Raw genomic sequence first — 15200 nt, forward strand, 5'->3', positions numbered from 1 at the left:
ATAACTCCAATTTTTGGAGGAGAGACAAAAATTGAATAGAATTTTTAATAGAAAAAATTCAAAAAAAAAATTACAATTTACTTGAGGCAAGTGAAACGAACAAAAAGAAGACTACGTTAGCAAATAAATTAAAATTAGTCCCAAATGTTCTTCCCAAGTCCATATATTTATCAAACGACTCTCGTATGAATTTATGCTCGGTTTTATGTTCTTTTGAGATGATTACAAATATATATACTTCTACAATTCAGTTATGGAATAAATATATTTTCAATTTTACACGCAACAGCGACGATTTATACACCCCTTCACATGCAATAAAAAAAAAACTCTTCTCTGAAAAGAATCCAACACAAATTTCTCAAAAGAACGACAAAATATGGAATGTCCACGTGAACACAAAACGAAAAGTACGTATAAGGGCAAGTCGTAACATTAATAGGACATTTTTATACCTTATCAATTATTTCCATGAATCAGTCTATAATATATAAGCAATTAATTATGACAAAATAATAGATTACAACACAATAAACAAGAACATAAAACTATTAAGAACCATGTTAAAACAAACCGAAAGCAAAAAAAAAGCAGAAAATATTGCCGTGACTTTCGTAACTTTCGAATCTTCTTTTTATTTTCAATAATATTTTGGCGGATAAAAAAAGGCTAATTTTTAAACTCTTATCAAACACTTCATAGTAACAAACTGTAAGTAAAGAGCGACTCGTTCTAATAGTACCGTAACCGAAACTCTAAAATGAAAATTTATAATAATATACACATCAAAAGAATTTGCTTTTTATGGTGATTCTGAGTACGTAAAATTCATTAGGTTTAAAATTACTCATCAAAAACTATGAGCTCGATTTGTGAAAAATCTTGTTCATTTTTGATGGAAAATCTCTTATGGGACAGTTTTTTGTTTTTGTTTTTTTGCGACTTACAAACCTCAAAATATTATAGATGGTCTTTATTAGGCTGCAATCGTGATTAGGCCATCCAATTAAACATTTTAGAGAACCCAGTTACTTCAATCCTTTTTGAGTAAAAATACAAATTTTCTTTCGAGAATCTGAAGCAAAAACCAACAAAACTTTCAGCCATATGAAGATAACTTTCCCTGGCCGACGTGAAATCCGGCTCCAGAGCGGAAGATAAGGGAGTCAGAACTCAGGGTAAATCAAATACCACAGGTATTCAGCATTATCTACAGAATTCAGTTTAGCGTTATAGATTGGTATGCATTATTCATTTGTCAATGTAGTTAACTTTAAAAAAGCTATTATTATGATATCTTCAGGGTAGAAAATCGAACCCTTATAACTGATTCAAAACAAAAGCGAACTGAAGATTCACAATTTTTAATTGGCTCTTTTTTTAAATATTTTTAATTAGACAACGTGAAATACAAGAAGCAAAACGAAAACCGAATTGGCTACCGAAACCAAAATCGATTCGAGGTCGAATTCAACTACAATCAGAGGCCCCAGATATTCGGCATCATCTGTAGAATTCAATTGAGTTTCACATGGATGTATGTGTTATTCAGTTGTCAATGCAGTTGACTGCAACTGAAGCTTCTATTATGACATCTTCAGCTCTTATTATTGTCTTTTAGGCAGGAGGAGTCTTTATATCTTTGGCAGGAGAATCGAACTGTTATAATTCATCTAAAATATAAGCAAACTGAATATTTGTCCACCGGAAGAAATTTTTTCAAAGAAGATATTAAATCCGAACGTTGAAATGAAAATTGACTCGAGTTAGAGTGCAGTTAAAATCAGATAAGACACCTCCAAACCTCTCAGAAGGAGCATAAAATGGTTTATATTAGAAACGATATATAAATTATACATTATAGAGATGTTACTGAATATTACATCTCTAATGCCCAAAATTGGTGAATGTTCGAAATACTTTCTTTTCTCCTTGGATTTAGTCAGCATTGCCGGTCAATTTTTTCAGTTTTATCTAAGGTTTGATGGTGACAGGTTAGGTTTTAGCCCATTTCTGAGATTTGTAGCCTAATTTAACCTAACCCAGCCTAACCTAATTTGACTTCTACCGTAAAAGGTCGCATAAGATGGAACAAGCTGATTCGCAAAGCTAATTGAATCCAAGCACAGAAAATGATTTTCGGGAATTCACCAGTGAATGTCAACATTAACCAGATTTCGGACATTCACAGCAACATATATATATATATATATTATAGACATTTGGCGAAGGATCTATAATCCCTTTAAGAACCCACATATGACTACTAGGTAGCCTATTTTACTACTATTGTCACTTGTTATTGTATTAACAACCACGGGTTTATAGCAGGTTAATTTTCAGTTCTAGTTATTTCCTTTCAAACAAAAATTTTATCTGTTATAGGGTAGAAAGTCGAACTTTTATAACTGATTCAAAAGAAAAGTAAACTGAACATTCACAATTTTTAATTTATTTTTCAATTTCAATTCACTTTTTCTTAATATTTGATTTACGGCGTGAAATTCAAGAAGCAAAGCGAAGATCGAATTGGCTACTAAAGCCAAAATCGATTCGAGGTCAAATTCAACTGGAATCAAAGGCCCTAGATATTCGGCATCATCTGTAAAATCCAATCGAGTTTCACAGGGATGTATGTGTTATTCAGTTGTCAATGCAGTTGACTGCAACTGAAGCTTCTATTATGACGTTTTCAGCTCTTATTATTGTCTTTCAGGCAGGAGGAGTCTTTATATCATTGGCAGGAAAATCGAACTGTTATAATTCATCTAAAATACAAGCAAACTGAATATTTGTCCACTGAAAGACATTTTTTTCAAAAGACGATATGAAATCTGAATGTTGAACTGAAAATTGACTCGAGTTAGAATACAGTTAAAATCAGATTCCTTAGATTTGTGGCATCATATGCAGAACTCAACTTAATTTTAAAGAGTTGTTTCTGTCATTCATTATTCGATGCAGTTAATTTAAACTCGTTTGGGATAATTTTAGTTCGTATGATTATTTTACAAATAGGCTATTTGAAGTAAGAAAAGTATTTATGCTCGATGCTTTTATTTTGTCCTTTCTATGTTCAACATTCGTCCAAGGATGGGGGGGGGGGGTTCAAAATTACCAGAGGAAATCAGAATTTAAATAAGATGTGTTTCTATCCTGAATTCAAGTAGAGCGGAAGGGGAATCTTTAGACCAACCGTGTCCACCCTTGAGCCGATATGTTACTGTTCTTGCAATAAAAAATAGCAATAGCAAATTTTCTCTCTTGTTTTGTTTTAAGTTGTGACAGAACTCTGATTTCAGTGTTTAGTACTGGACTTATGAGAGTATATGGGACATAATTGCCATTTATTGAGAGTTCCAGGACAATAATAACGACTATATCAACGCTAACCGAGCACAGAAGCCCACTCAAATCTTACATTCGATTACGAAACTCGTGAGATATTTATCATTTTCTAGCAGACTCTTCATTCCCCGAGCCAATTTCCTAAGTTCGACTTGTCTGAAGAATTTCCCATTTGATTATTTGTTCCAGATATAACTCGTCTGAATAATCTGGAGTTCCTTTAGTAAGCAAATCAAGATGTTTGAAATTTGACCTCCCTCTGTATTTAACCTATTTTTTACATTAGTTTCTTCGTCTTTTATTTTCATTACTTCAAAATTGTAACGTAAAACTTTTTTGAAAAAAAAACGAAGATAATTTCGCCAATTGGGAAGTTAAGCATCCAGAGATGTTAAGAAGCTAATCCAAATTTCAGTGCCAGAAATAAAACAATTTAAAAGTAAGTTGGATCAAAAATTTATTTGAGGAGGAACGGGTAAAACTTTTAGAGGAAATGTGGCTGGTCAAAACTCATCATCAAGGAGCTGAAGGTATCCTTCCATACAATTTTTGCTGCTTTCTGTAGATTTTTCTCAAAAATTTTCAGAAGTATAAATGAATATTCATTTTCAAAAATGGCTTGAAAATTAGAAATAAGTATTTAAGCGTTCATACAAAGAAATTAATAATTGATCTAAGTCAGTTTTTACCACATTTACTCATAAAAAGATTCATATTTAAGGAATATTTTTTTTTTCCTTTTTAGCTTATTTGCTTTCTTTTGTCTGTTTAGCAAATATATACTTTTTTTAACCGGGTAAAAAAAAGAACGACACTAATTTTCTAGCTCAAATTTTATAAATCGATAATGCAATAAATTTTCTCACTAAGGCCCAAATGTTTTTCAGATACTAAGAGATCTCCAAACCACTATGAAAGAGCATAAAACGGTTTATACTGAAAATAAATAAATATATACTGGTAATAAATTATATATTATAGAGATATTACTGTAAATGTCCAAAATTGGTGAATGTTCGAAATACCTTCTTTTCTCCTTGGATTTAGTCAACATTGCCAGTCAATTTTTTCAGTTTTATTCAGGGTTTGATGGTGACAGGTTAGGTTTTTAGCCCATTTCTGAGATTTGTAGCCTAATTTAACCTAACCCAGCCTAACCTAAATTTAACTTTTACCGTAATAGGTTGCATAAAACTGACAAAGCTGATTCGCAAACCTAATTGAATCCAAGCACGGAACAAGGAATTTTGGGAATTCGTCGGTGAATGTCGACATTAACCAGATTTCGGACATTGACAGTAACAGATATATATTATAGACATTTGAGGAAGGATCTATAATCCCTTTAAGAACCCATAAATTTGAGTTTTATTCCACCGAAATTCCCTATATATGTGAGTCAACTTGTTTCATCATTGTCATTACTATTGGAGTCTGGGATAACTAATTCTTATTGCGTTACCAATAATAGGTTTAAATAGCTTGGATTAAGGAAGGTTAGCCTGCTTTAACTAAGAGTACTTTTGTATTATAGGGACCACACTTTTGTTCTTGATATGTTGTAAAACCGGTTTTTCAGTGTGCACTCGGAGATAATTAGCTTAGCTTGAGTTAGATAAACTACTATGCAAGAATATTTTAATTCGATATTTAATATATAGAGGTGGTTAGGTATTTAATATAATGCGGTCTGGGAGGCTTGGTTTAAATAATTCTCAGTTGTAGTTTCCCTAATTATGTTACTAAAGGATTATATTTTCATCATATTTGGTATATTTCATTAGGATTTACCTAACTTCACTTCTTAGGTGTGGTCGCTATAATACACAAGCGTCGAACTAACTGATTAGTGATAAGAATAAATGATAGGAGATCAGTTTGAATTTTTTTTTTTTTTTTTTTAATCGTGTTACTTCACAGTGTTAACTGGCAGATTTAGAATTTGCCAATCACATGAGAAAACTCAAGAAAACCAGAATTACTTGAGAAATTTTGACTTGTAATAAAGATGCTTAATTGGTGCCTGACCCAATTTTTGTTTTTGCGAACACAAAAATTTGTTTTTTTAAATAGATTACTTTTAATGTAGTTCATTTATTTATCGTGGGTATCCATCTTTTTAAAATAATTTACACGACGACAAAGAAACAGAAACTTTTAAAAATTGTGAAACTCATTGTCAGGAAATGACATTGTCACTCATCACAAATTTTTCACTTGACTTGGCAGTTTTTTTCCCTTTTTGTACAACTAGGGTTGGGATGAGCAGATAACGCACCGAAATACTAGATTTTGTTAAATTTACTTTATTACTAGCATGTACACAGACTACTTAAGGTCTACAGGTATTTTATGATATTCCAACAATTCTCACGTGATCCGACTCTCTTTACTTTTGTTTTAAAGTTTACCTCCTCCCTTCCGAACCGTAATATATTCTTTTTTTGCATCTTTTTTTGGTGTAAACTTATCCCACCCCAAATAATCATCATTCCTTCTAATAACGTCAAAAAATAAAAAAGAATAGATAATGTCACAATGTCTTATACTAATAATATCAAGCTTTAATCATAGACTGACCTATTGAAACAGTTTGACTTTGTGACATTGTTTATAGATACATCATTTCTTACTATTTATCTGTGACCAATCAGATTCTAGACTTCGGTTATCCGCCTGAATAAATATGAAGTTGCCTTCATTTCCTTATCAAGAGTAGTCATATAAATAAATTATGTATAAAATAGTTTGAGCTTAAAAAGAGCACTAACTTAAAATGCAGCTGCAACATTTGCAGCTTGAAATCTAGCTGCGACCCCAATCACATGAAGATAAAGAAAAAATAAAGTTATCAGCAGTACCGAGGAATTATGAAAGAGCAATACAAGCAATCAATTCTTGACACACTTTATCATAATGCAACGAATCACCGTGGAGTGATTCCATTAGCAGTGCTGAGGAATTATGAAAGAGCAATACAAGCAATTAATTCTTGACACACTTTACCATAATGCAACGAATCACCGTGGAGTGATTCCATTAGCAGTGCTGATGAATTATGAAAGAGCAATACAAGCAATTAATTCTTGACACACTTTATCATAATGCAACGAATCACCGTGGAGTGATTCCATTAGCAGTGCTGAGGAATTATGAAAGAGCAATACAAGCAATCAATTCTTGACACACTTTATCATAATGAAACGAATCACCGGATATGCGGCGTATCTTAAGTCCTCGACCACCGTGTTCCGCTTCGCACACTTCTAAAGCTAGTTGGACACCAGGCGGATGAACCGTTAAACCAAGTCTAGGTTCATTTCGATCTTCTTCATATACAACACCTGGAGCACGATCATTTATGACACTTCGTACTAAGCTAATGATATCACTGGGTTGGAGTTGATTGCAACATGATGATAATTGGACTTCAATTGAACCACTATTAGATTTGGTAAGCTCGGGAATATATGATAGATGAGAGACAGTGTCAATAGTGGGAGTTTCACCGTTGGAAGATGGAAGGGTTCTTACTTCACCTAATTCATCTGTGACAGAAATCTGGGGATGGGGCATGAAGCTTTTCCTTCTTCGCGATGATACGCGAAGGTCCAACGCTTCACCATTTCTCTGTTCTTCCTAAAGATAAATAAATTTTTAATTCATTTATTTTAAAATACAGATTTACTTACAAAGAAGGAAGGAAGATATTTAATTTTAATTGAGACAAATGCAAATAATTGTGTTGCATTGGAAGGAAAACTTTGAAGAAATTAGAATCAATCCAATTTTTTGGATTCATTTTATTCTAACTGTTATTGTATTAATTTCAAAGATCCATTAAGTTATTAAATACAGAAAATCAAATTAAAATATATAGTAAAAATTGAAGAAAAGTTGACGAGTCAAAAATTAAAATTACTGAAAAATTCTAATTAATGGAATTTACGTTTTCAAAAATTTTGATGAATAAAATATCATTACATCAATTTCACAGACTTATAATAAAAAATGTTAACCTAAATACAACCACTACTACTATCAACTCACTACAGCACCAAACCGCCTGAGGCCAACACAGCGGCGCACGCTCTTCTTCCATCCCAAACTATCCAAACTTTTCCTCTTTACACCCTCAAGATAATCAAATTAAATTTAATCTAGAAATTAACAGATAAAACATTAAAAGATGCCAAAAAAAATCTGTACTAAAAATATCCACTGATATCAACTTTACGTCAATCCACCTTGCTTTATTCTCATTTGTTTTTCTCAGCGATTACAGAAAATTAAATACTACAGAAATTGATCAAACTTAGCAATCAACTTGAATTGAAACGTTGACTAAAAACGTTAAACGGTTTTTACTTAAACGTTAAAAAGCTTAAAAGAGTTCCTTAACAAGATCTGCTAAACGGCAGCACTATTTGAAGGCATTCAATAACGCGCATGGATCTCCTAAAAAGTGTGGTCATTAATAAATGATTGTATCGGCAAAAAAGGATGAATTCTCTTCCGGATGGGATGATGACCTTAGATGGTAATACACTTGTAAAAGGAAAAATTAACGTTGCTGATATGCTCAACACTCAATTGACCAAAACAGGTGAAAAGACGTCGGAAGAGGCATCCCGAAATTGAACACCAAATTCTGATAACTTAAAAAGTTTTTTACCCCTTCTACTCATCGATCCAAAGTCCTGGACCAGCATCATGTGCTGAATTGCTGAGGGTACCTCATCAACTCAAACCAGCTACAATATTTGTGGATATACGGAAAGCATTTGATAGTGTAAGTCATATAATATTAAATGAAAGATTGTCAAATTGTGGCATACGTGGTCAGGCTAAGGTGTTAATAATGTCACATTTTAAGAGATAGAGTTCAGTGTATTGACGAGGGCGATATTAAATCATTGTCTTCAAATCAGTCAAATAATATTTGGGTACCCCAACGTTTAATTCTAGGCCCTCTGTTCCTTCTAATTTATGTTGATGATATTAATAATTCTACTTTGGACCTAGGGCTGACTGCACTGTTCGCTGATGATACAGCCAGTTTTGTCTCTAGAGTTGATGAAGATAGGTAAAAAAAAAGGTAAAGGATACGGCATTAGACTTTACAATCCCTAACGGCGGTGCTGATCTCCTTTTCTTGGCCCTTCAGCCATGAAGTGCAATGGGGAGTTGGGGGCCAACCATCCTGTGCTTTCGCACATCCTTAATGTTTACCTTCCCCAGATTTCTCCAGGTACCCATTTAGATCTGGGTCGACTCTTGCTAAGCTTGCAGAGTAACGCCACTGACCGCCGTCCCAAACTGAACAATTGGGTACAATGGGATTCGAACCCGCGTCCTCTCAGACAAAGGATCCTGAATCTAGCGCACCAATCCACTCGGCCAGGACGGCATTTGATAGACTAGTAGCATGTTTTAAGGCCAATAGGCTAGATTTGAATGCTTCAAACACTAAATTTATAGTATATTCACGTACATCATGAGCCCTTCCAGGTCTTAAGATGATTAACTCTTCTGTGTCAAGTACAGAGATATCACGTGATTATATTTTTTGTTACCTAGGTATACTGGTTGACTGGAGTTTAAGTTGGAAGCCACATATTAATGGTCTAAGATAGAAGCTTGGAAGAATAAAAAAAAAAACAATTATGATTAAAGCGTCTCATTATTAAAGGAAAATCTTACATAGAACAAACAGCGACATCCAGAAATATTCACCTTTACATAGATAGATAAAAACTTTCTCTGTGATTGAGTCACAAATCTCAATATTTATAAAATTCATAAATTGTGTTAATACCTACAATGTTTAGATTATTCGATATCTATGATATTAGAAGGCTTTATGTAGATAACTTAGAAGTCTTTTTAATCTACTAAGAAGTCTTTCTAAGAGCTTTGAAGTTTTTTTTTTAATCTACAGAAGTCTTACTGTACACTAACACCGTAGATATTGCATCAATATCTGCAGCATTTCAATGTCTTCAGTGTTTCACTTCTACAGTAAAAGAGAAACACGTAAAAAACGAAAACAAATAAAAAAAAACAAAGAAAGTGTGTTTTAATACATACACATCACTTCGGAAATCATTTTAAACTAGTGAATTCAAAGGGTCGTCGCTAATAAAAAAATTGCAATACCAATGGTCTTGTGCGCTTACAATTCATAACCAAGAATAAGTTAAACAGATAAAATATTAACAGTCCATTTGAGCATCTTTTGCGTTAGGTGTTTCGACCCCCCCCCCAAAAAAAATAAAAAAATTCGCCCGACTCGTAAAAACGTAACCAAAATGCATATAAAGAAATGTTTGATGCGTTTTAAAAAGTTTTTTTTTAATGCGCTTAAATGCCTTCTTACAGTTAATCAGAATAAAACATATATAAGAACATTTCATCACTTATCTTGAAAAATATCGTATTATCCTGTAAGTCATTTTGGCATTTTAAGAATCTTCACAATTATAAATTAGGACTGTGAGACAGAGGATTCTAAGAATGTCTAGATGACTTTAAGTGAGATTTTCGGTTTATTGAAAGTAAAGAAATTCAAGATGCGAATTCAAGTAGATAAGATGATATGCAAGATGAGAACGAATTGTGTTCTTAAGAGAGGTAAATTAAAAATTTAAACATTATCCCATGAGGAAGATGGAGCGGCAATCTTATCAATATCATGTAGGAAATAACTTTGATACCTGTGTTTAGGCATAAAGTGAGTTATACAAGGGAAGTAAGTTTAATTTAAGTTCAGAAACAAAGTTAATTTAATGGAACTTAAAAAATTATGTTTTCAATCTATATACTGAGCCTACTTTAGGTCAGCATGTTTCCCTTTGATCTAGTCTCACGTCTAAAGAGGATACCTTTCTATACAATTTCAGCTGCCCTAAGCTCTCTCTCAACTTTCTTTATGCTTTTCCAGCTTTCCTTAAAAAGAAGAGGGGTGATAATAAGGTTTGCCCTTTTTCGATTCCCGCGGTTACATTTTGAACAGGTCTTACTGCCGTCCTAACAAACAAATTGTTCTTCAAAATACGTCTTTCTATTAATCAACAGGAAATTGCTGACTGTAATTGTAGTTGGCATTGCCACCGCGATTTAACTTTACCCATAAAATTTTCAATTGGATTCAGCGGAGGAAACTTAAAAATTTATATAATAAGAAATTAAAGTTGTAAACAACTTATATACTAATACTAATTATTCTAAACCCATTTATGTTTTACAAATCGCATTCTATATTTACACATGCCTTGAGCCCTAATATACTTCTTTCATATTTTACCCTTTGTTGGTTCAATTGTCTATTTCCCGCAAAAACATGTTTTCTGTTTCTTTTCATTTCTGTTTCCGTCAGATTTTTACTGCTCAGCATTTTGTTTCGAAGTACCAGCAAAATTTATTGCCGGCAATTATCAGCAACAAATCGAACAATAGAAACACGCCTCATAGATAATCAAATGCTACCTGAATGCTTCCTAGAATTTGAGATGTAAGCGGTGGTGAGCTCCTTGGCTGAACTACAGGTGTTCCATGAGTTATAGAGCCGGGCATCATTCCATATAAAGGGGGTCCAACAGGGGACGCAGGACTGATTAATGGTGTACCAAGGCTGATAGAACCCCCTTGTGTTGGAGGACAAGGGCCAATGGTTGGAAGAAGAGCAGGGGAGCCAGGTGAGGAGACAACAGGAGTACCCTAGAAAATTTATGGGTAAGGTCACTGCAAGGCCTGGTAAGTTCCTGGTAAGCTGATTAACTCTGAATTACATGAAGACTCACTACTGTACAGTGACTGATTAACAACCCTGTCATGCAGTCAACAATGTTATTTCAATTCAATTTTCTAGCTCTCAACGTTTACATGTAAGCAAGAAAAACTCGGCTGGCATTAAAGCTAACAGAAGTAATATGTTATATTTTTAGGTAAAGTTGTCGCGTTATTCGAGGTATTGTTATCACAGAATATTTTCAGGTAACGTCATGTCACACTATTTAAGACAAAACTATGCTACGAAACATCTGCTATATTTTATTAAACGTGGTTGACATTCAAGCTAACAGAAGTACCATGTTATATTTTGAGGTAACGTTATGTCACATTATTCGAGGTATTGTTATGTCACGGAATATATATTGAATTTTGCTAAGATTCGGTTGGTATTAAAGATGACAGTAGTTTCCTGTCATATTTTCAGGAAACATTATGTCACACTATTTAAGGCAACACTATATTACAAAATATTTGTTATATTTTGTTAAATGCGGCGGGCATTCAAGCTAATAGAAGTACAACGTTATATTTTGAGGTAACGTTATGTCACATTATTCGAGGTATTGTTATGTCACGGAATATATGTTGTATTTTACTAAGATTTGGTTGGTATTAAAGATGACAGTAGTTTCCTGTCATATTTTCAGGAAACATTATGTCACACTATTTAAGGCAACACTATGTTACAGAATATTTGTTATATTTTGTTAAATGCGGCGGGCATTCAAGCTAATAGAAGTACAACGTTATATTTTGAGGTAACGTTATGTCACATTATTCGAGGTATTGTTATGTCACGGAATATATGTTGTATTTTGCTAAGATTCGGTTGGTATTAAAGATGATAGTAGTTCCTTGTCATATTTTCAGGTAACGTTATGTCACACTATTTAAGGCAACACTATATTACAAAATATTTGTTATATTTTGTTAAATAGGGCGGGCATTCAAGCTAATAGAAGTACAACGTTATATTTTGAGGTAACGTTATGTCACATTATTCGAGGTATTGTTATGTCACGGAATATATGTTGTATTTTGCTAAGATTCGGTTGGTATTAAAGCTGACAGTAGTTTCCTGTCATATTTCCAGGAAACATTATGTCACACTATTTAAGGCAACACTATATTACAAAATATTTGTTATATTTTGTTAAATGCGGCGGGCATTCAAGCTAATAGAAGTACCACGTTATATTTTGAGGTAACGTTATGTCACATTATTCGAGGTATTGTTATGTCACGGAATATATGTTGTATTTTGCTAAGATTCGGTTGGTATTAAAGATGACAGTAGTTCCCTGTCATATTTTCAGGTAACGTTATGTCACACTATTTAAGGCAACACTATTTTACAAAATATTTGTTATATTTTGTTAAATACGGCGGGCATTCAAGCTAATAGAAGTACAATGTTATATTTTGAGGTAACGTTATGTCACATTATTCGAGGTATTGTTATGTCACGGAATATATGTTGTATTTTGCTAAGATTCGGTTGGTATTAAAGATGATAGTAATTAAAGACATAGTAACAACACTATGTTACAAAACATCAGTTAAATTTTGTTAAACACGGTTGGATAAGGATAAAGATCCTCCAGAGCCATTGCTGGCGCATAGGGCGTCGAATCGACGTTTCAGTTGCTGGGTGTTTTTACAGGAACAAGTAGCAAGCTTGTCGCCCAACACGGCTGGCATGTCACGTAATTCGAGGTATGGATGATGGACGGATGATAGACTTATCTATTAACAAACGAACTGACATCATTTTCATATAATCTTAATAAGGCTTATGTCAGATTTGTCTCTCATTCAATCGAACTATCTGTCTTAGCTTTTTCTACAATTAGTCATGGCTGCTATCTGTTATATTTTGCTATGATTCGGCTGGTATTAAAGATGACAGTAGTACCCTGTCGTATTTTCAGGTAACGTTACGTCAAGTTATTTAAGGCAACGTTATGCTACGAAATATCTGTTATATTTTGTTAAAACTCAGCTGGCATTAAAGCTACCATGAGTACACTGTTATTTTTTGAGATAACATTATGTCACAAAATACATACTATACTTTGAAATGACGCTACGTCACAAAATACGTATTGATCACCACACATTAATCAATGTGCTATATTAAATTGACTGGTTGTGACAAATGGCCTTGTTATGCCATCGAATGTTTGATTTCAATAGACATTTTTAGCATTCTAAGTCATATAAAATAAAAGGATTCAAAAACTATAAACAAAATGAAAATCGAAAAAAAATATAACTGACCCTACTATGCCATCTACAATTTTTAAAATTCCTTTTCAATTCAACTTTTATCTCTCTAAGTACATAAAAACTCCCCTCAAGTTATACCTAAATGCTATTAAATAGTAATTGGTTGCATGAAAAAGAACAATCACACTTTAATATTAAAAAGGAACAGTTTCCCTGATTTATACTCATTTTAACATAGAAATAGAGATAAACAAAATGTTACAAAGGTATGGCCTGACTATTTTGAGTCTGTTCAACATTAAATAGGTTGTGAGAAATCGAACAGAAAGTAGTGAGAGAATTTCGTTCGAAACCATATCTCTGTAAAATGGTTTGAAAAATAGGTATTTACAAAGGCCATAAAAAAGGCGATACAAAGGGTACCATTAACATTCAAAACTGTCATACCTCTGAAAGCAAGTTTCTATTAAACTAGAAACGATCATATTATTTAAAGTGTTTGGTACCTGTGTTGGGAGTGAGAAAAAGTTAGATATGACCTTTAGCCTTGACGGTAATGAAATATCATATTATTTAAACAGTTTTTGTTATTTGCTTCGGTGGTGAGAAAATGTAAATTTTTTAAACAGTTTTTGGTATTTGTTTCTGAAGTAGAAGCAACAAGAAGTAAAGAAGCAAGAAGAAGAAGAAGAAGAAAAAGGAAGAAGAAAGATTAAACCTGTGTTAAAGTACTGAGCACTATAGCGTGAAGAGCGAGGTTTAACAGGTTTTAGAAAAAAAAAAAAATGATAACAACAGCAAGATCCTGACAGTATGGTAAATCAGTTATGGTTGTAATGAGGTTAAAGATAATACAATAAAAATTATGAGCATGTTTTTGACACATTAAAAAACCCTTGATAAGTGTGTTAGGATAATCAAACGCGTTATCATAAGTGTGTTAGATAATCAAAATAATCAAACAAATGACGTGTTATGACGTGACGATGTAATGTGTTATGACGTGTTATGATGTAATCATAAATGTATTAGATAATCAAAATAATCAAACAAATGACGTGTCATGACGTGACGATGTAATGTGTTATGACGTGTTATGATGTAATCATAAGTGTGATAGATAATCAAATAATCAAACAAATGACGTGTCATGACGTGACGATATAATGTGTTATGACGTGTTATGATGTAATCATAAGTGTGTTAGATAATCAAAATAATCAAACAAATGACGTGTTATGACGTGACGATGTAATGTGTTATGACGTGTTATGATGTAATCATAAGTGTGATAGATAATCAAAATAATCAAACAAATGATGTGTTATGATGTGACGATGTAATGTGTTATGACGTGTTACGATGTAATCATAAGTGTGTTAGATAATCAAAATAATCAAACAAATGGCGTGTTATGACGTGACGATGTAATGTGTTATGACGTGTTATGATGTAATCATAAGTGTGATAGATAATCAAAATAATCAAACAAATGACGTGTTATGACGAGACGATGTAATGTGTTATGACGTGTTATAATGTAATCATAAGTGTGTTAGATAATTAAAATAATCAAACAAATGGCGTGTTATGACGTGACGATGTAATGTGTTATGACGTGTTATGATGTAATCATAAGTGTTTTAGATAATCAAAATAATCAAACAAACGATGGAGCGATCAAACCTCTTTGAGGTAAACACTTGCTTCCCGAGCAAGCCATTTCTAATATTTTTAAACCAGGTTTTTATTAATATTTTAATTCACTTTTTTATTAGTATTTTTATTAGTATTTAAGTAATGTTTTTTTAATAAAAGTTTTTTTATGA

At 32.8% G+C, this 15200-nt stretch overlaps 1 protein-coding gene across 2 annotated transcripts in view; it reads right to left on the reverse strand.

The window, feature by feature from the left end:
• Positions 1 to 5416: 5416 nt before the first annotated feature.
• Positions 5417 to 15200, reverse strand: part of LOC136026903 (serine/threonine-protein kinase SIK3-like) — a 136123-nt gene continuing 126339 nt past the window's right edge. Inside the window, exons 18-19 of one of the 2 annotated variants that reach the window (XM_065703724.1) lie at positions 10837 to 11067; positions 5417 to 6987 (exon numbers count right to left, since the gene is read on the reverse strand). In XM_065703724.1, the coding sequence (XP_065559796.1) occupies positions 6499 to 6987; positions 10837 to 11067 (720 nt within the window). In that variant the 3' untranslated portion in view covers positions 5417 to 6498. The remainder of the gene's footprint in view (positions 6988 to 10836; positions 11068 to 15200) is intronic. The other variant, XM_065703726.1, reaches the window with a different exon arrangement.

This window comes from Artemia franciscana, chromosome 5, assembly GCF_032884065.1.
Source record: "Artemia franciscana chromosome 5, ASM3288406v1, whole genome shotgun sequence".
Classification (NCBI taxonomy): domain Eukaryota; kingdom Metazoa; phylum Arthropoda; class Branchiopoda; order Anostraca; family Artemiidae; genus Artemia; species Artemia franciscana.